The 21,369-nt window shown below is 39.5% G+C and overlaps 1 protein-coding gene across 2 annotated transcripts in view; it reads right to left on the bottom strand.

The window, feature by feature from the left end:
• Positions 1 to 8,787, bottom strand: part of atp13a5l.1 (ATPase type 13A5 like gene 1) — a 44,869-nt gene extending 36,082 nt beyond the window's left edge. For both annotated transcript variants that reach the window (XM_012963325.3, XM_012963324.3), the window contains exons 1-6: positions 8,671 to 8,787; positions 3,866 to 4,039; positions 2,075 to 2,206; positions 1,758 to 1,828; positions 1,592 to 1,672; positions 1,196 to 1,265 (exon numbers count right to left, since the gene is read on the bottom strand). In XM_012963325.3, coding sequence (XP_012818779.2) covers positions 1,196 to 1,265; positions 1,592 to 1,672; positions 1,758 to 1,828; positions 2,075 to 2,206; positions 3,866 to 4,039; positions 8,671 to 8,718 — 576 coding nt within the window. In that variant the 5' untranslated portion in view covers positions 8,719 to 8,787. The remainder of the gene's footprint in view (positions 1 to 1,195; positions 1,266 to 1,591; positions 1,673 to 1,757; positions 1,829 to 2,074; positions 2,207 to 3,865; positions 4,040 to 8,670) is intronic.
• Between the last annotated feature and the right edge of the window lie 12,582 nt (positions 8,788 to 21,369).

Genomic DNA, 21,369 nt, shown 5'->3' on the forward strand with positions numbered 1-21,369 from the left:
GCAGGAGGATGTTGTGGGGGAGCAGGAGGATGCTTTGGGGGGGCCCTGGGGGAAGCAGGAGGATGCTTGTGGGGGCCCTGGAGGATGCTGGGGGGGAGCTGTAGTATGCTTGGGGGGCCCTGGAGGAAGCTTGGGGGGGTCCTGGAGGAAGACAGAGGATGCTGGGGAGGAGCTGGAGGTTGCTTGGGGGGCCCGGGAGGAAGCAGGAGGATGGTGGGGGGGAGCCAGAGGACGCCAGGGGGGAGCTGGAGGAAGCAGTTGGGAGTGGGCCATAAATGAGGACACTGGGGGAAGACCACCAATGTTTTAGGGGGCCCTGGGCTGGCTAGCAATATTTTAGGGGGTCCCTGTACTGGCACCAATGCAAAACATAACCCCTGGTCACCAATGTTTTAGGGGGGCCCTGGCTACCAATGTCTGTGTGTCCTTTTAATTGATGGGAGGGGTCACTGGGGGTGTGGCCATTGGGGGCATGGGAGGAGGGGGGCCCAGAAAATTTTATTGTGAGGAGCCCCATGATTTCTGATGGCGGCCTTGCACCAACCCCTTTGATGTTGCTCCCAGCGGCCTCAGAGCAGGTGTTCATTTTTGAATTCCTGACTTGAAGGCATTTTTTGGAGGAACAAAAACTGCCAAACAGAACCTCCTTTAATCTGCCAGTCCACTTTGGACTACCAAATACCTGATCACAGTCCTTATTGGGCACCCCCTATAAACTTGCTTCATGCTAGAGTTGCTTCCCAACCTTTTTAAATTAAGATATTGCTCACGGGTAGAAAAGGCTGGAAAACCCTGCAATAGACAGTCACTATTGTGTCTGCAGGGGGGCTGGTTGGGCCTCCATCTTAAAATAAGGTAGGTAAAGTAAAGTCTGTAGGCCGGGACCCAAAAATCAATGTCACTTGCAATAGACACATTTTTTACAAAACTTTCCTGTCTTAATTTGCTTCCAATATTTTTGGGTAATGATGCAATATATTTTAGGATTTCTTTAACGAGCTCAATACAAAGAAATTCTCGACTCTAACTGGACAATTGTACCTAAGCAATAGAAATGCAGGGGCCTCTCTTTTAACTGTATTATTACTAAATATATCCAGTGATTAAATACTACTACCATTGTACAGTGATATGAAAAATAAATAGAAAGTGCAGTGCCACTTTCATTGATTAAATGTGAGAAGCTTAAGCTTACCTCTTTGATGAGTAGAATCCAGATAGGTGTAACTTCCACTTCTATTGAATTAGGACCACAAATCTGTTGCCTGCACATAGCAAAATAACACTGATAAATTAAACTACAAGCAGAATTTTCAGTCTAAAGCACAGAGACATCAATAGGTATAGATGATAGAGATGGAAGCACCACTTAAAACAGATTGCATTTGCCAGGTAACTAGACAAAAATGATTTTCTTAGACAAGCAAGCTGTCTGGGGTTCCACAGTTAAGGGTGGCCACTCAAAGAAATAATGTTTGCGGCTATCTAAATATAAAACTGACACCATTTGATTGGATTGACCAATGTCTATTTTATACCAAAATAACTAGTATTGAAAAGTATTTGATCTTGACTTGGGAATGTGCCATACCTGATTGCTTGCTCTTCAGCAGTGAGACCAGAACCAAATTTGGAGTGAATGTCTGAGCATGACAGCTCCTCCTCCAGATTGCTTGAATGAGACGGACAGAATATTTAGTTTCCTAGAGGCATCAATCTCATGCCTATTGAAAACAGTCTGCATGTTATGCACTCACCCAATTTTTTTAAACTTTCCCTCAATTGTATTCCAGACATAACGAATTTTCTTGGCTTCCACATAGCGGATCTGTTGAAAGTTATATTAATATTACTATACCTGTAGCTGCATTGCAGGGCTCCATTTGGTTTTGTGCATAGTGTGTGTTGAATCTTCTTAAATTCATCATTAAAACAAGCTTTAATATGAATTGATATGTAAACTCAGTAAAGCCACACACTATTCACATGCTATTCAGCATCTGAATCTCCATTTCTTATATAAGCATTTTTTTTTTTTTTTTTTAAAAAACAACTTTTTTTTGCAAATGATTACCTTGCCCGTTTTCTTCATTAATGATTTCTCTATGATGGAATTTTTCTTAGTAACCTGATGGCCAGATTTTGATCCTTGTGTATAATCACTGATCTCCATCACCTTCTTTTTCAAAAATTCCCTGTGATCATCCTGCCAAAAAGAACACACCATATAGACAAACAGAAACTGTGCTTTCAGTATTGGGATTTAACCATTTTTAGTAAAATATGCGGCCTTTTTATAGATTCGCTATATGACCCAAAGTACGTAGACATGTCTGTTCAATATCTTGTTTCAAATGCTGTTTAAACAGCTTTTACTCCTCAGAGAAAGCATTTCACTAGAATTTGGAACCCTGTTAGAAGGGGTAGGAGGTTGATACTGATGTTGGGGATAAAGCCTAGCTCTCATTGGCATTCCATTGCATCCCACAGTGTTTAGTTGGGTTGAGGTCTAAGTTCTGTGCAGGGCAATCAAGTTCTTCCACTCCCATCTCTGGAATAAATCCTGCAATACTTTTGGCCATATAGGGAACCATAGATGATTTACAGTCTCTTTCAAACAGTAGATATACACACAGCAATTGAAAGTTAAATAAAGGCAAAAAAAAAGTCAAAGCTATATTGGTGAGGGGCAGGAGGGGGAGGCATGTAGGCATGTATGGGTTACTGCTCCTGGGCAAACATAGTGCCTTATATTACATATGGGGGTAAGAGACATAAAATTGCTACCTATAAAGCCTAAGCACTTGCAGACTGCCTTTTTACCTAGTGTTGGCTCAAGGTGCAAAGTGTAGTGTATCAGAACAAGGGGACCTTATACTTTAAGCCTGCCATAGGCATGCAGTTAGTATAAGGCTCCTCAGCACCTTGTATTTTGGCTAATTCCTCACTTCATTTGAATGATGTGTAAGCTGGAGCCCAGGGCACACTGCTGAATGCAGGCAGTGCTATCTATAGAGAGAAGCACAAATCCATTCTGGAAGTGAAAGAATTTGCTCTTCTGAGTATAACCCACAGGGCAAGGTGCAAAAAACAGATATTTGTGCCCATTTTTTGCACTTTTTTCTTGCCCCATCATTAATAAATAAGGCTAAGGGGCTGATTTACTAACCCACGAATCCGACCCGAATTGGAAAAGTTCCGACTTGAAAACGAACATTTTGCGACTTTTTCGTATGTTTTGCGATTTTTTCGTATTCTGTACGAATTTTTCGTTACCAATACGATTTTTGCGTAAAAACGCGAGTTTTTCGTATCCATTACGAAAGTTGCGTAAAAAGTTGCGCATTTTGCGTAGCGTTAAAACTTACGCGAAAAGTTGCGCATTTTTCGCGTAAGTTTTAACGCTACGCAAAATGCGCAACTTTTTACGCAACTTTCGTAATGGATAGGAAAACTCGCGTTTTTACGCAAAAATCGTATTGGATCCGAAAAATTCGTAAAGAATCCGAAAAAATCGCAAAACATACGAAAAAATCGCAAAGTACCGATCATTACGAAAAAAACGCAATCGGACTCCATTCGACCCGTTCGTGGGTAAGTAAATCAGCCCCTAAATGTCTATAGAACCTATCATTCACCAACACTACATATAAATAATCGCAATTTTCTGTGATCAAGAGAGGGGTTAAACAGTAACTTGGACAAGGGCTTCCTGGTCAGTTAAGTGAATGTGACCTGACCTGGTTGCTATGAGGCTTATGTTACTATATAATCCCATAGTTCATATCTTATTTTTTGCCTTAATAAACAGCACTTTTGTGATATTTGGTATATATTGATATAACATGAATAACTGAATACTTACAGTGGTTCTAAGTAATATGACATCAGCCTCTGACAAACTGCATGGAATACACTGACACCAGATATCCACCTCTGGCTTCCAGTAGAAGAGAGCTCGCAGAAACCCAAGGGAAAAGATATAGCCAATAATACAGAGAGCGCGTCGCCACCTGACCGTTCTGTATCCAAACACCTCCTGTGAAATTGTAGTGAATATTTGGAAATTTGATTCATTTTTACTGCTGTATTCACATTTCAGCTGCTAGAAAGAAAGTGTAAAAACTGGCAGCACTTCTTTTTGAAGCTGGTTCTACAGTGATATGTAGCATTTAAAAATAGGTTTGCCAAACAAGACAAAAATCACCCATTTTACTATACTACTATAGGGATGGTTCTCTTGAAGAAGGCTCAAGCAATAGTAACAGCAAACCCTGTGACTGCAGGAGAGCAAGCAATAGCTACATACAGTACATGATAACACATGATTAGTCAGAGCCACTAAGCAAGTTCACCACTTTTGGCTCTGATATAGGTTACTCAATTAGTATCAAACTACAATACATCATTAGGAATTAATTAAAGTAATTAAGCAATGAATAGCTCTGTTGGTGGACAACCATATGCTCAGAATCAATCTCTACTGATTTAACTGACAATCACCTGGAATTTCAGGTACACTAGTTTCACACAATTGTCAGAAATGAAGCGGTTAGCAATTCAATGTAACAATCTTTTTTTCCCCAATTCTGTTTTTCCCCAGTTGTTGGTGAGAAGGACAATATATATTTATATACTATATATATATATATATATATATATATATATATATATATAGTCTTGCAAAGAATCGGCACTCACCAGTATCGGGCACAGGCTGGGTGCTGACAAAAATAATACATCAAACTCAACAGTAGAAAGCACTCACAGCTACAGCATCAATCAGGTCAGTGATTTATTTCAGCATACCATCTACGCGTTTCGATTACCACAGGATCGTCATCCTGATCCTGATATATATATATATTCTGACAGAAAAGTGACGCCCATAAGGATGTATATTAGTACTATGTCATGTTGACCCAGATATATACACTATAATGTTATGCAATTTACATGAATGTATTGTACTAAAGCAAAGGAGGGCTGGATATTTAGGAGTAAATACTGTAGGTTAATGATATAGGAAACCTTAGACTATGGGTATAAGAGACAGTGTATGGTTACAATTTGTTTTTAAACTCAACTGTTTAAACAAACTTGCACTTTATACCACTCACGTAATGGGAGGATTTGCTACAATGTTGCACTATTGTATTATCTACGGATGTGGGGATATTTTAACACAGTTGCACTTTAATATTGTTGCATTTTAAACTATATTAGGACGCTGAATGCGTGCAATAGATTTAATATGAATTACTAATGCACTTTTTTGTAAAATGGCAATATCAATGATTAACACTTATAACTAACACGTTGTTGGGGGTTAATGGTCACTAGGGGTTAATATGCATATGATGTCACTGGCCCTCCCTGGATTCATGGGAGGAGGCTATTTAAACTGAGTTGCTGTATGTGGGACCGAAACGTCGGTTGTACATGCAATTATAATGCACAAGAAATTTTTTGAACCACAAAGACCCTTGGTGCTGGCTGTTTTATTCTGGTATATATACAATATATATAATTATTAAATCTCCTTAAACTTTCATTACTCACAAAACACAAAATGCCTGGAATCACTATGTACCGTTGCCCTAAAAGGTCTTTCTTCATTCTTTTCTTTTCATCAGTAAGCTTGATGTTTCAGGTCCTTAAGTATAATGATTTTTTTTTTTTTATTTAAATCGAATCCTGTTGTTTTCATAAATTGTTCCCAATCCCTTGCCCAGTGTTACTCTTGGATGTGACACTGACCAGCTAAATTATGCAGGCCATGGACAGAAGGTCACTGACAGGAACATGGTAGTATTAATTAAGGTACTTAAAACAGGAAGGAAATGATGGTTTTAACCTGAATAACAAGACATTTTAAAGTACAATTAACATTGCCATGTTTCTATTTACATATAATTAACAATGGCATCTGTAAAGCTGAAGAAAAGTGCTCAGCTAGGCAAACGCATTACACAAATACAATGGGAATGTTTTTATAATAGCAACAAAGGATGTAACAATGCAAATGTGTTTTGCTCAGATTCTAAAACATGTGAAACTCTAAGTTCTCTGAAGAATTCGAAGCAATTTTAGGTGTGCAAAATGGACTCTATTACTTGCAATACATGTAGGTGTCAATAGAAAAACTCCATCTCTGGTGATTTTCATTCTAGTGTCTTAATTCCTATCATTCTCTCACGAGAATCAGATGGGAATAATTAGATCTTGTGTTTTCACATGATTCTTATTGCCACCAATGGGGAGCAGTATGGGGAAATTTGGGGCATTTTGACACAGCATTTTACAAAGGGAACACACAATGGACAACATTACCACAAATGCTAAGTCATCAGCTAAGATGGGTGTAAGACTCAGTCTTACCTACTACTGTTAAATTTAAGAATGAGCCACAGAGATGAGAAAAATGTGGCCATTTATGGAGCACCAGAAGGGATGTATTTTTCATATGACATTTTCTGCTTCTGAATTCATTTAAACATGTACCACCTACAAATTAATTGCCGAACTACAGTTTTAAGGCAACAACTTATACATCCGCCAGTTAATAATGAATGCCTGATATTGCCATCCAAATTGTAAAAAAGTTGCTTTGATGTTGCTCCTTGTGGCCTTAAAGTATGTGCCATTTTTTAAATTTCTGGCTTGGAGGCAAGTTGTGGAAGCACAGAGATATAGTTTTACTCCAAGCAGAGCTTACTGCAGGCTAGCAGTTCACATGGGGCTACCAAATAGCCAACCTTTTTTCATGCTTTCATGGCTCACTAACACTTCTTACATCAATGTGTGGCTCATTAGTAAAAAAAAAGCTTGGGCATCCCTGGTATAGAAGCACATCATAGAAGCACAGATAGAGATGCACACAATTGGTACTGCTATTTCAGATAAGAAATCACTGAACTATTTCTGACATAACACTTTATGGGACAGTTCAAAGAAAAATGAGGCCAAACCACTAAGAATTGACTTGACATTTTTTTGTTTCACATATCTCCCTGACATAGATAGCTGATAGACTCATATCCTAGGACAGAGATCCCCATCCTTTTTTACCCATGATCCACATTCAAATGTAAAAAGAGTCGGGGAGCAACACAAGCATAAAAACATGTATGGGGTGTGAAATATGGGCTGTAAATGGCTATTTTGTATCCCCTAAGTGAACTGGCAGCCTGCAGGAGCTTCTCTTTGTCAGTGCACCTGGTATTTATGCAACCAAAACCTGCCTCCAAGCCAAAAATGTAAAAATAAGAACCTGTTTTGAGTCCACTGGGAGCAAAAATGTCTTCCTAATATAAGTATATACTGGAACATGAAAGTATTTTTTGTAAATGGCTTTAATAGTTTTTAGGTGGGGAAAATGATATTGGGGTTAGAACTCCTATGTTTGACCAACTCTTCCTTTTTCCAAAGTTGCCCAAACTCCCCACAATTTTGTAACAATATTGCAAGTGGGAAAGCATTTTGGGGAGATTGGTTGCCTATGATAGCAAACATTTACTATGACTGATCTCCCCATCTCCAAGACCAGGCAATAACCAAATACTGGGACTAAAGGAACCAAAATTCAGTGCAGCCATTAGGAAATTCTGTGGGGAAATGCAAAGTGTCTTGATTGTTCCTATAGGTGGGCGTGTGAGCTGAGTTAGGGAAAGACCATTTCCAACAAATAACATAAAATAAAATAGTGGGATTAACAAATGTTTTACTTATAATAAAATGCTTATGCATGGAACCTCATATTATATATTTTATATTTATAGAAAGAGAGAGCTTTTACATTATGTCCTTTTATAATGGTTTTGGCTATAAAACAGCATTTGTGCCTATTTTTTAGATACTGTAAATAAATGAATGAATAACAGTGGGTATTATTAAGACTCGTCAATTAGGAAATTCTGATGTTTTTGCTGAAAATCGTGCAAGAGGCTTGGTGTTGCTAAAGCTAACCATCAGATAAGGTTACTTTTATACTAACACATTTATTTTTCTTATTAAATCATATTGTTGTATACAAACAGCACCATTACTTTCCCTTACTATTTTTCTCTGAACTCAATGCAGGATACAATTATGCAGCCAAAATGCTTACAATGTGACTTCAAAGACCACATTTTGGGCATGCATAGCTGTGGGGCAATTTCAGAATCAACTGATTGTTCCCTTTATGCACCAACCTTGCTATTTCACCTTTAAAAAGTCACCATTTAGGGATGTGCAATCAAGTACAGGCACAGCATGATTACTTGCAATAAAAAAAAAAAAAATATTCACATTGCGTAGCAATTTTTTAATATTAAACCATGGATCTGTGTATTCAATAGCATTTGTATATATCTCTAATATTGAAACAAAAGATATTTATAGCTTTTCTGGTTCCTGGAGTGAAGGTTATAAGCAGCAAAGGTACAATGAAATTCTTTTGCCATACAAAAGGCTTGTTATGCTTGTTACACACAATGCTCTCCTGCTTGGTAAAGCTGATTAATAAAGAGCTAGGAACAGTCTCCTGTTTCTAGAGGCCAAAGAATGCTTTCAACTGAATTCCAGCAGGAAAGCTGGCTAATTCTGACAGTTTCTGTCACTTTGCTTCATATTTCTGCACAGGCTTTTTAATGTTTAAGTAAGTAAATAATTAAAAATAAAACGTACCATTTCATTATCCTCCCCTTGGTTAAGCAAGGCATACTTTTCTGTCATTGTATATGCTCTTATTTTTCTCTGGGTGTCAGCACAGCCAAGTCCTTTCTGGGACTGTTGCACTTTCCTCTCCCCTTTACAGACTTATAGTGATTATGAATACAAGGACAGCCTCTTCATTTGCCTGGGCAGTCTGATTGGAAATGGGTTTTGCATGCTCTTAACATACAAAACATTATGTCTGACACCAATGGGATAATGTTTGTCTTTCCTTGAAATAAGCCATTAGTTGTCATTGTACACACCATGGTTGTGTGTATGTTGGGATGTGCATGTTTGGGATCATGCTGTTTACTAAACTACATTTTAAATGTGTAGAATGTTTGGGGATCTCAATAAATTGATGTCAATTATTGTGGTTTGGTTTTTTGAAAACGTGTGATTTCTTTTCTGGAAACCCATTATCTAGAACGTTCTGAATTACAGTAAGGCCATCTCCCATTTTAAACAAATAATTCTTACTTTAAAAATGATTATTTTTTTCTGTAAGTATAGAATAGTACCTTGCACTTGATGGCAACTGAGCTGCATGAATCCTTATTGGTGGTGTGGGGGTTTAGCTCGTAGCAGCCGGTAGCGGATGGAAATCTGGGCTTCACAGATGAGACAGGCAACTCTGGTTTGCAACCAAAATGATCAGGCTCCTGCCTGTGCTTTATTTCCCACAGCAAACAATATATCGCCACATGGCATTTGGAAGGAAACAGTTCAACAAACCAAGTCTCACCAGACTGGAGTTTCCACAAAGGGTATAACCAAATCCTCACTGCCAATGCTCAGCAGTCCTTTTTTGGAGTCCCAGAATCAGGGAGCTTGTAGTCAGTCCAGCCTGCCCCTCACAGTCTCTCTCAGATACTCTCCATGCTGCACACCCAGGCTCACCTTAAATTCTTCAGGTGTTGCCTAATTGGCTCCAGCATTCTCTAGCCATACTTCAGGGTCCTAGCCTCTCCTGCCCTAGAGATTAAGGCTGATGGCAGACGTGTGAGACTTTGCATTCTCTCACGTTTTTTTGCGTATATCGGCTACATGTGCCTGCACCCGAGCGTATTCCATTAATTTGGGTGCAGGCACAAGTAGCAGGCGTGGGGCTGTATTTTCGCCAAGCGTTTTTCCGCTTGCTGAAAATATCAGCCCTACGCCACGTCTGCCATCAGCTTTAAAGGAGCCAGTACCTCAGCCTGGGTACTATATATCTGCCATCCAACAGACCTTTCTCACCGAGACAAACCTTTTTTTCACAGTGGGAATTCTATTGGGTTTATTTAATGATTCTTAGTAGACGTAAGGTATGGAAATCCTAATTGCGGAAAGACCTCTTATCCAGAAAACCTCAGGTCCCAAGCATGCTAGATAAAAGATCCTATACCTGTTTTTAAAATATAACTTACAACAAAATTATGTTATTCTTTAAATTAGTCCTTGAACTAAACAGCATGGAACATGGGACAAGGAGGATGGACCCATAATATCAAATAAATCAGATGACAAAGTAAAGAGTTTGAGGTGAAAAAGGCCGCAGATTTATTCAAAATTTAAAATAAACCGTTATCCAACATTAAAATCATAGTGATTAACAAAATTAATCTGTAAGCTTGTAATGCTTTGCGCTCCCGCCGTAACTCCAGACATTTTTCTTTTATTTTCCACCAAAGCTGCGACAAAGAGATTTTTTTGGGGCACACCTTCTTCCAGCCGTGACATGTTGCTGCTGAGGTGCCTCAAAGCCAGCCCAGTCCAGGTATTATTGCGCCTGTGCAGCTGTATTTAAACCCTAATACTGCATGTGCCAGTATATAAGTGAACAAACACATTTAACCTTAACCATGCCATCCCCTGTCCCATGTGCAGCAGACGCAAATTTTGTCCCTCAGCTGCCAATACCTGTGTGGTGTTCAGATCCTTTTTTTAGCAGATAAACAATTAGTTTTTATTAAATAAACTCTATATAATAGTAAACACTATTTAAATTAATTTAGTATACATATTTGTTACATTTGCTTGCTTAGGAATATGTCCCAGGGCAATAGCATGTGGGGAGATTTGCCTGATGCCATTTTCTTACCCCAAATAACCAGAATTATAGCAATCACAATACACTGCTTAGTCCCTAAACAGTTTTGGTGGTAAATGTTTTAATTGTCCCTTTGTGCCATTGCCCCAGTCCAGAAAGGTCAGGTATGTTTAGTTATTTATGAACATAGGGCTATACTATTTTGTAAATTCCTAGAAAACACTGTATCTCAACCAAAAAATATTACACAATGTTTATCCCAAAAAACATGATAGTGTGCTTCAAGGTCTTCTGTGCATTGCAACAACACCACCATTAGACGCATTCTTTAAAGTCTGTCTGGTCTCATTTCTATTGTTCAGCATGCAAGTAATGTTCGCGCCAAAAATATTTGGCACAATAGTGCCCTATTTGTGACAAAGTGCATGTACAGTTGCATCAGTGTTGGCAAATCAGACATTATTGCAGTAGGTGCAGTGCAATTACGTCAAGAGCATTTCTCCTTTGCAATTGCAACAATGCTGGAATTCTGGGAAAAACACTGCATTTTGGAATTGCTTTCAAAATTGCACTCTGCTCACTGCACTTGTGGCTGTACATGTGCCCTACAGTTTTGCTTTGTTGTACCTGCTCTTCAACCCTCTTCCTTCTACTGCTGCTCTTTAGAACACCACTCTGTGCAGGGCCAAGGGCAGTTAACCCTATTTGGACCCAGAAAGAACAACAGGGTGCCACATTTCTATCCCAAGGGCAGGACCGGACTGGGGGGTAAAGGGCCCACCGGGACTCCTGTCCCAGGGGCCCTGCAGGTGCCCCCAGCCAGGCGCGTCCCCTAACCCCCCCCGCAGGGGCCCCCCTAACCCCCCTCGCAGGTCCCCCCTCCCAACGTCCTCTTCCGAGCATGTAAATTTGACGCGTCAGGGGAGGAGCGGTCGGGAGGGGGAGCACCAGTAAGGGTCGGGTCTGCACCGCCGGGGCCCACCTGTGTCCCGGCGGCCCAGTCCGACCCTGCCCAAGGGTCCAATACTGTCTTAATCTGCTCCTGAGTAGAGTTCAAATTTAGAAATGTAATATAAAAATTGAAAATGAACACATACATACACAGATGTATGTGAATGTAATTATGTATTTTTTTGTATTCATTAAGCGGTAGGAATTAGTGTGACCAATTGTATGCAAGGATGAGAGACTAGATGAGTGATGGTGTGTGTTTTCATTTGGTTTTCTCCTGTGCATTAGTTTGCAGAGTTTGCAAAGTGTAGGGTGTTAATTTTATTAGCAACAACACAATGGTTACAGTTCAAAAGTGATTAGTTACAAATCACAATGTTGGATGGTTAGTCTATTGCTGCTATTCTGTGTTTTTTAGACTATTGATAGGAGACTGTAATATAAAAATAAATGTGCCCCAAAACAAAGTATGGTCACTCTGAACTAAGTGGCCACTGGATGCTGCTTCTTATTACAGTGCATTAAATATATGAAATGAAAAAACATTTAACAATCAGTAACCCATATAAATGGTATCTGCCTATGTTTTCATATCTGCACAAGGCTAATTGTTTAGATTTTGAGAAGACTTTGTTTTGTGATATTTACTCTTTCATAACCTTGTGGCAATCTTATGACCATTTGTTATCAAATAGATGCAATCTTATGATCATCTCACTACAAATTGCTGAGTATAGTAATAGAAATGTGCTGTGGGCATGTCCTAAGCAAAGTACATTATGTTTCCACCTGAAATGCCCAGAGATGAAAAAAGGGTTTTATTGGTGTAGTGAAAACTCTTATTCCTGAGCCCAAAAGAGTTAAGTCAAGTTCAAACACAATCATTTTCTTGTCGTTTTCAGGCTTGAATTGTGTAGTTGTAGAGATAAAGGTTCAGCTTGTACTCATTATCACGTTTAACTAATCTTTGTTTTAAAAGATGTACTTATTTCAATGTCATTGGCACAAGGGAGCTGATGTTTTTAAGACCAGACAACCAACTTGCATGGATAAAATAATACAACAAATTATTTGGACTATGGCATTTTCTTGTTTGAGTAAATGTAGTCAGTACATCAAAGGGCTGATTTATTAACATTCTGATTTTCGTGGTTTTCTGGGTTTTTTAAACCACGACTTAACTCATTTCCACAAAAACCACAAATGTCTAGTCATCTATTCAAAAATCCGAAATGAAAAAGCACACAGAAAAAAAGCAAAAACCACAACTTTTTCAAACCAGAAAACCTCTAAAACTATGAAGCAAAAAAATCTTCCATTTGTAAAAAAAGACACCTGCCATTGACTTCCATGATCTCGACAGCTTTTCAACAACATAGTATTTTCAGCGACATAGTATTTTAACACAAAAATCCAAATCATGAAAAAAGAGTCCCTTGATTTACAGTGGAGCTGCAGATCATATATTGTAGATCGTCTATTAAAAGGCAAGCTCTGGGTCCCACCAAGCTGCTCAGGCTTTCAGGCATGAATCAACAATTCTAATGTTTAAAACAAAAACAGCAATGACCGGATGGGAAGCTAAAAATATCTAACAATGTTACTAGGACTAGATGATAGGAACCTTAGATTGCAAGCTCCACTTGGGCAGGGACTAAAGTATCATCTCTGTAATGTGCTGCAGAATATGTAAGTGCTGTATAAAGAATAACGAAGGGTAATAATAACAGCCATAACAGTGAGTTGCTAAAGTTATATCTCAATCTCTGTGAGACAAAGCCCCTTTAAGTGGCTGTGCAGTGGCAAACATCAGCAAATTAACAGGTTTGTGAGAAAATCAAACAGTCTATGCAATTATGAACTAAGAGTAACAGTTTAAGTATCGGTGGCTAACTGTTGAGAGGCACGTGCAGTAGTAGATCTATCAGCAAAGGAGACAGCTCATTTAAGTAGTTTGTTTGTTTTAGGGCCAAAAATCCTTAATTAACAGTATTGAGTGAGTGAAGACAAATAAAAACAGTAATAACATCTGATATTGTCAAGAAGCAAAGCAAACTGTATATGTGGTTGGTTGTTCAAGTAGTATTTTAGCAAAGGTGATGTGGTTTAGGTAAAAGAGCCATGAGGCAGGTTGACTTGATGTTTTGATTATTTGCACTGTGGGTAACATCTGCTTTTGACTAACTTTTCCTTTCTCTTCCATTGTCTCCTTTATACTGACTAACTTATTCTAGCATTCAAGCATTCCTCTCTCTGGTCTGTGTGAGGGTGCACAGAAAGGCATGCTTGAATGCTGGAGAAAAATCTATGGAATGAGATAAAGGCAGTTGCTGGAGGGCCAAATGAGAGAGGGGGATTCCGACTCTAAAGAAGCATAGGTGTAGCTTTTGTTGGGGCCACTGTGTTATGAAAATATGCATTTAATTAACTGGGTCATTTACAAACACTAGGCAAATTGGCACGTGGGTAGTAACCAATGGCAACCAGTAAAAACTTTGCTTTAATTGTTCTACCTGCAGCTGGCTGGAAAAATCTCATCACTGGGTGCTATGTACTGTGTGCTTCTGTTTCATTTATAAATTACCTTTCATCTGTTAAAGTTCTAGGTCTACTTTGGCTTTTACTGAATATAGGTAGCCATACAAGGGCCAATTTTAGCTGCCGATATTTTTCCTTTAGACTGATTCGGCAGCTTATCTGCCAGTGCATGGGCACAAACAGCGGGCCACCTCGCCAGCCTCAGGCATGGTTAGTTTTTCGTGAGATCGGGGACCAAATCAGCTCGTTGATGTGGTCCCCAAACCAACGGAGCTTATACCTGCCATTCTACAGTATTTCAAATTAGCGGAAGAAGATCCGCTCGCTTGGTGAGTACTGTGTATGTCCACCTTATGTCTGCTGAAGTGTGACTTTAATTAACCAGAATGTTTTACAAGAGTAAAATACTGAATTTTAACATGAGGGAAATTAGTTAGTCATATAAACCAAACTTTATTTTACAGAAACATCATCAATAAGAATTTTGTTTAAATGTTTGTCTTTGACAGGCATTCAGCTATTACGGTACTTGCCACACTAGCAAAAGGCTGAGGTTGCTAAGTTCAGTGTTGGGTGAGTTTAATCCAGAATGTACAGTACACTCCTTGGCAGACACTTCACTACTAAACAGGGGTTTTATTCTTCACAGTTGTAAAAATAACAAGAATGTAAAAGACTGCTATCAATGAATGTCTAAGGCAGAAAAAAACCTAAAATACATGAGGGTTTCCACTTGGTGTTCCTCCAGGGCAATTAGACACATGACACAACATAACCAAAGTCAGAAATCATAAAGTCAAATCAGCAGTCTGTTCTGCGGAATAGGCCTCCTCTCAGCTCTGCATCTCTTACATTGCAAATAAAGTTCATTTGGTATAGTGTAAACAAAGCCTAGTGTTAAAGGGTGCTTCGCCTTAAGGTTAACATTTACTATGTAACAGAATGGCCAATTCTTGGCTATTTTTTCATTGGTCTTCATTTTTTATTTTTGATAGTTTTTGAAATATTTGCCTTTCTTTCCAAGTTCTTATTAGCTTTCAATAGGGGTCACTGACCCTGGCAGCCAAAATACCATTGCTTTGTGAGACTATTTGTGTTTTATTGTTATTGTAACTTTTTATTATTTATCTTTCTATTTAGGACCTCCTCTATTCATATTTGTGCCTCTCTTTCAAACCATTACCTGGTTGCTAGGTTAAATTGGACCCTAGCAACTAGACGGTGGCTGAATTCCAAACTGGATAACTGCTGAACAAAAAGCTAAATCATTCAAAAACCGCAAATAATAAAATGAAGACTAATGGCAAATTTTGCCAAAATGGCACACTCAACAACATACTAAACATTAATTTAAAGGTGAACAATCCCTTTAAACAAATTATACCATAGTTCCAATGTCCTAAATTGTCCTAAATGTCAAGAAATACTTTGAAAAAGAATGGTCATATGTTGTCTTTCATATCCTGCCATTATTTGTGGCACAAATGCATCAACATAAGGACCCAATTTACTAACGTTTGTATTTTTTTCTTTTTCACAAAATTGTGGTTTTTTTAGCGCTAAAATTTGTATTATACTAATAAACTCAAAAAAATATTTAGTGACCCATCTGCCAGGTTTTCCATCAATGCAATAATGCACCTATGCTAAACACTGTATTTGCCACCTTCATGCAGGTATGCACAAATAAAATTTAAAATGCAATAACTGTTGATGAAGAACGAAAGAGAACAGTTCTAATGTTGCTTTAGGAAAGACATGTAGGGATCCCCAGATTTGGGCCCCTTAGGTGGGTTCCCATTTAGACAGGCACTAAAGGGTGGCCTCATGGGATTTGGACACCTAGAGGTGGTCCTAGATGTTTTTGTGCTAAAAGGGAGTTTCCCCTGCATTTCTCACCAGCAACCACTAGATGGGGGGCTGGGATATAAAAGGGCATGCAGCCATGTTCTGTGAGGTCTTAGCTCTGGGACTGCCTCTGGAGAGAGGTGTTCCACCAGTTTAGGTATACTTTAGAATTTCCTGGTTATAGACCGCTCCAGGAATGGTATGTAGGGAGAACAAGTTAGAATGGGCAGACATTGACCCTCCAGGAGTGTAGTGGGGTTAAGACCCCCAGCAATCCATCTGCTGGAGATCAGGGACCAAAGTGTCTAGGTAGGTGGATCAGTCACCGCTAGATGGGAGATTCCTAATCTGAGGGTTTCCAAGCGTGAGTACCGGGGTGAGTCCTTGTGGTGGGTCCACCTAGCGTGAGTACCGGGGAGAGCCCTTAGAGAGGGTCTCCTGGCGAGAGTACCGGGGGGAGCACCTACATAGGATCACCTGGCGGGAGTACCGTGGGACCCAATAGGAGAGAGGTTCTCTATGAGTGGAGTAAAGGAGAAGGTGCCCTGATTGTATGTGTTACACTCCTGGAGAGGTCAGCCCAAATAAAGCACTTCATTTGGTTCAACATAACCTTCTGTGTATGGATCTTTCATAACCTAAAGGATCACCTACTGGCCGGTAAGGTACTACCCCACGGGAGGGGCAAGGTGCCGGGATCCCAGTCAAGGGTTAAAGTACCACGTCAGGTTCCCAGTGTGGGAGTTGTAGTCCAACAGAATCACCCCTGGGTGGAGGCACGCCAAACAGAATTAAGACACCTGTCCCCCATAGTAAGCAGGGCTCAGGGCTCCTGTAGCGCCAGATTAATACCCAGTAGCAGCACAACCAACTAAAGTGGGCTACAGACATAAGAAACCACAGATAACTTTTCTCGTGTCTTTCTTGAGCAGAATCAGAACAGTTCTCTCTGTTTCTTCTGACCCATTCTGCCAACCAGATCACAGTCAGAAATTGTTATTGCAGTTTTATTTCTGGGGGTCTATGGCTCTTCCACAGCTACCATTTCCCCATAGCTCAGTCACCTTTGCAATGTCCCCCAAGCTCAGCCATCTCAGGATCATTTCGCCAAAACCCAGTGGATCCTAAAGTTGTCCATTTGTAAATCTGGTCATTTGTATAGTGCTGCTTTGTTATTCCATTTCGCTTCTGGTTTCACCCTTTGTCTTGTCCTTGATTTTATCCTTATCTGTGATGTTGCTTTTTCCAACCCTAACTTTAGTTTGTTGAAGTGTTATGGGTGACTACAAATCATAGAATGTGCTGGTAACAAAATTAAATATTGGTTGGAAATGAAAGAAAGAGAGCAGAGGGAATACAGACAGACCCATACTGATACAGATTCTGAGCATGTACAGACCAAGGGGGAGATTTACCAAAGTTTGAGTTTGATTTGAAAGGTTCAAAAACTTGAATCTCTGGTATTTATTAAGTGCAAAAAAACTTTGCCATTTAAAAGCTTGTGAATTTCTAAGTCAATGGGAGTTGTCCTAGGCAAAGTCAAGCTATATTCGAGATATTCAAGTATTTGAGTTTTGTTTTCAAATGTATAAACTTGAAAATATGAGGTATTTGAGTTTTGTATTTGAACAAGTTTTCCTTATGAATAAATAAGCAAGCACTGGATATGCAAGTTTATTTGATTTAGAAAAACAAAGTTGAGTTCTAGACAGCCCTACTGGCCCAGGGAGCTCAGAGTGTGCCAGCGATGTGACCAAGAAGCAGTGCGGAATGAACCACACTTTCTACTACAGGGCTACAAATACTCAGCACTCGGGGTTACCCACTTCCTATCACATCCTTGACTTCATTTCCATAGAGAGAAAACACCATCAACAGTAACAGGGCATATATACTACCGGTATGGGATCCCTTATCCGGAAACCCCTTATCCAGAAAGCTCCGAATTACATAAAGCCTGTCTCCTATAGACTCAATTTTAATAAAATAATTTAGAATTTTAAATCTGATTTCCTTTTTCCCTGTAATAATAAAACAGTACCTTTTACCTGATCCCAACTAAGATATAAATAATCCTTATTGGATGCATAACAATCTTATTGGGTTTAATTAATATTTTATTGATTTTTAGCAGACTTAAGATATGGAGATCCAAATTACAGAAAGATCCCTTATCTGGAATACCCTTGGTCCCGAGCATTCTGGATAATGGGTCCTATACCTGTAATATGGAAAATGTCACGTTTAATGAATTTTCGCCAAAATCTAAAGTTCACCACAATATCACAAATTTACTAAGACTTAAGTACAACCTTTTCAAATATAATCAGTTAATTATTCTTTAACATTGATATAATTAAGTTACTCTTCACTCTCCCCCTCCAATAATTTCTCTCTCTTCATTTTCAATTAATGGAATGTTCTTCCTTTATGCAAATTTAGTAAAGGGTGCAAGAGTAAAGGCTCTTAGGCAAATAGAGCCAAAAACTGATGCAAACTACAAAAGGTCACTCTGCACTGCACATCATTAATGCAGGCACATAAGGTTTGCAAAGAGCGATTTAATAAAGCACAAAGTTTCAACAGTGTATAATTATAAAATCATTAAAACATATAATTTAGTACATACCAAACACAGTGCTCCAGAAAAAACAGCAATACTCAGGCTTACAAGGCAGATAGGTTGGTGTCTGGGAGAATACCCAGTGTTGATTCTGCCACACCCTCTCTCCCGCCCCAAGCTTTCAACTTCAGCATTGGAGCAGGTCCAGAAGGGGCCACATCGCTTGTGCAGAAAGCAACTAATGCTTTTTGCCATGCCTGGTAACTGGCCGCTCACTGCCGCCTAGCAGGAGAGGCCCTGAGAATGCCCAATATGCAGCAATTTCCTAAATAAGACACAGCTTTTTCCCTTAAGTACTATACTTAAATGAGCCCTATTATGTTTAAGGGACAATGTACTCCAGGGTTCAGCATGAGCCCAGAAATAGTGTTGAAATTGCATTCAGCCTATTTTACCTAAAAAATGTATAACAATAAAATTGCAGACCACATTCAGTTTACACTTAATCATACCTCCTTGGCCCACACAACAATTGTGATATGAGGCAAGCTTCCTTAGGAATTAGGGAAAGTAAGACCTGTGGAACACATTGTAATTTTCTCCCAATTGCTCATGTGCATTTTCTTGCACTGTGTGTGCTCTGTGTGCGCACTGACAGGCAGATTCCAGCACACAGATACAGTATAGAGCCAATCTGTACCATAAGCTGTAGTGAACTGGTTATACATATCTTTTTATTTATTGAAGGAAAGAAGGGGAAGGCATTAAGTCAAGGGTGGGCAAACTAAGGCCCGTGGGCCATGTCTGGCCCATTGGCCTTTAAATCCAGCCCCCAAACTCCGCAAGTCTCATCACTCGAGACTTTTAGCACGGGCCCCTTTTAAAGAATTACGAGCCCTGATTGGTTGCGCCCCATGTGTGCGTATGACATCAGTACGCATGGGGCGCAACCAAATAAAAGTGTTCTGATGCAGCGGAGAGCCGAGGGACAGACGCAGCTGCAGGACGGATGAAGTTGGCAGAAGCAGGAGGTCACTGAAGGATGGAGCTGGGGGGAGCCGCAGGAAGCTGTAGGTCACTGGGGGGGGGAGATGGAGGATGCTGAGGGGAGCTGGAGGGAGGATGCTGGTGGGAGGATGTTGAGGAGGATGCTGGGAAGGACGCTGGGGGGAGCTGGAGGATAGAGCTGGAGGATGCTGGGTGGGGGATTTCGTGATTTCTGATGGGGGCCCTGGGCGTAACGCTGGCCTGGCCCGGTCTGTCTATAAGTCAATGTGGCCCCTGAGACAAAATGTTTGCTCACCCCTGCATTAAGTATAAAATGGAAACCATAATCACGATGCTCTATAAAACAAGAAAAAAAAAAATGAAATGTTCAACTTAAAAGAAAATAAAGTTCCCATTTTAAGTATAAGCCATATTTATTATGTATTTATTTTATAGTACATGTTGAACATGTGTATTATCATCTTTAATCAGTGCAAAACAAGCAAAGGAAAACTAGAGGGTTGTTTCTGACTTGTATTGTGAATTCAAAGGTATTATTTATTTTGAAGTGCAATGTTTTCCTCAGCTCTTAGCATTTATTGGTCACCTGTTTAAAAGCAGACATCTTATTGGTTGCTATGCACCTGAGCAAATTTAGTGCCTTTTATTACATATGGGGGTTAGTATTAGAGGATCAGTTAAGTTCTAGTATGAAAACAGCACAGGCATTGTACTCAATTTCAAATTAAACAATATAGAAATATAAAGAATAATCAGAAGAATAATGTGAAAAATAATAGGTTCAATAATTGACAAATGTCAGCTGAGTACACTGAGTTCTGAGTTCTACTCTTCTGTCCTTAAAAATAATAGCAGCTTTATATGAACTGGCTACAAGACAAAATGATGTTCCTTAACTTTCATCCCATGTGAGAAACATCTGACCGTGCAGAAGATGGTAAAATCAACAAACAGTAAGATACTTGTAGCCATTTTTATGACAGCACCATGAGTAAGCATAAATGAAAGTTCTCTTCTAAATGTGGGAAAAATGTCACCCTTTAATGAACTTACACCTAACATAACACTGGATATAGCAGTAAAATGCTATATAAAAGTCATACGGGGAATAGAATAAAAATTCACATTTGGCAATGTAATACTCTCAGTAATGGAAGCCAAGAACAAAGATGAGTGTTGACTAAACTCTGACAAACTCTGAGTGCTGTTAATCTATAAAACTATGGCGGCATGGGTACTCAAAATGATCAAGCATTAATGATGTTGGTCACCTTTAAGGTAACTTTTAGTATGATGTAGACCAATGGTTCTCAACCTCCCTAATGCCGCAACCCTTTAATACAGTTCCTCATGTTGTGGTGACCCCAACCATAAAATTATTTCTAAGACCTTCGGAAATATGTCTTAGGCGACCCCTGTGAAAGTGTCGTTCGACCCCCAGGTTGAGAACCGATGATGTAGACAGTGCTATTCTGTGTTACATGTCTTATAAGTTTTGTCCATTTCTTTGATGCACTGTGACCTTATGTTATGTCTCTGTTTTACTCAGGACACTTCAGTTTTCTTACACATTTCAAAAAACATACAGGCAGGTTAACTGACGCCTAATCTCCTTAAGTGCCATGAGCCTAACATGTTGTAGGAAGTGTCTAAAGCAGTGATCCCTAACCAGTGGTTTGTGGGCAACATGTCGCTCACCACCCCCATTGATGTTGCTCCCAGTGGCCTC

Source organism: Xenopus tropicalis, chromosome 5 (assembly GCF_000004195.4).
Source record: "Xenopus tropicalis strain Nigerian chromosome 5, UCB_Xtro_10.0, whole genome shotgun sequence".
Classification (NCBI taxonomy): Eukaryota; Metazoa; Chordata; class Amphibia; order Anura; family Pipidae; genus Xenopus; species Xenopus tropicalis.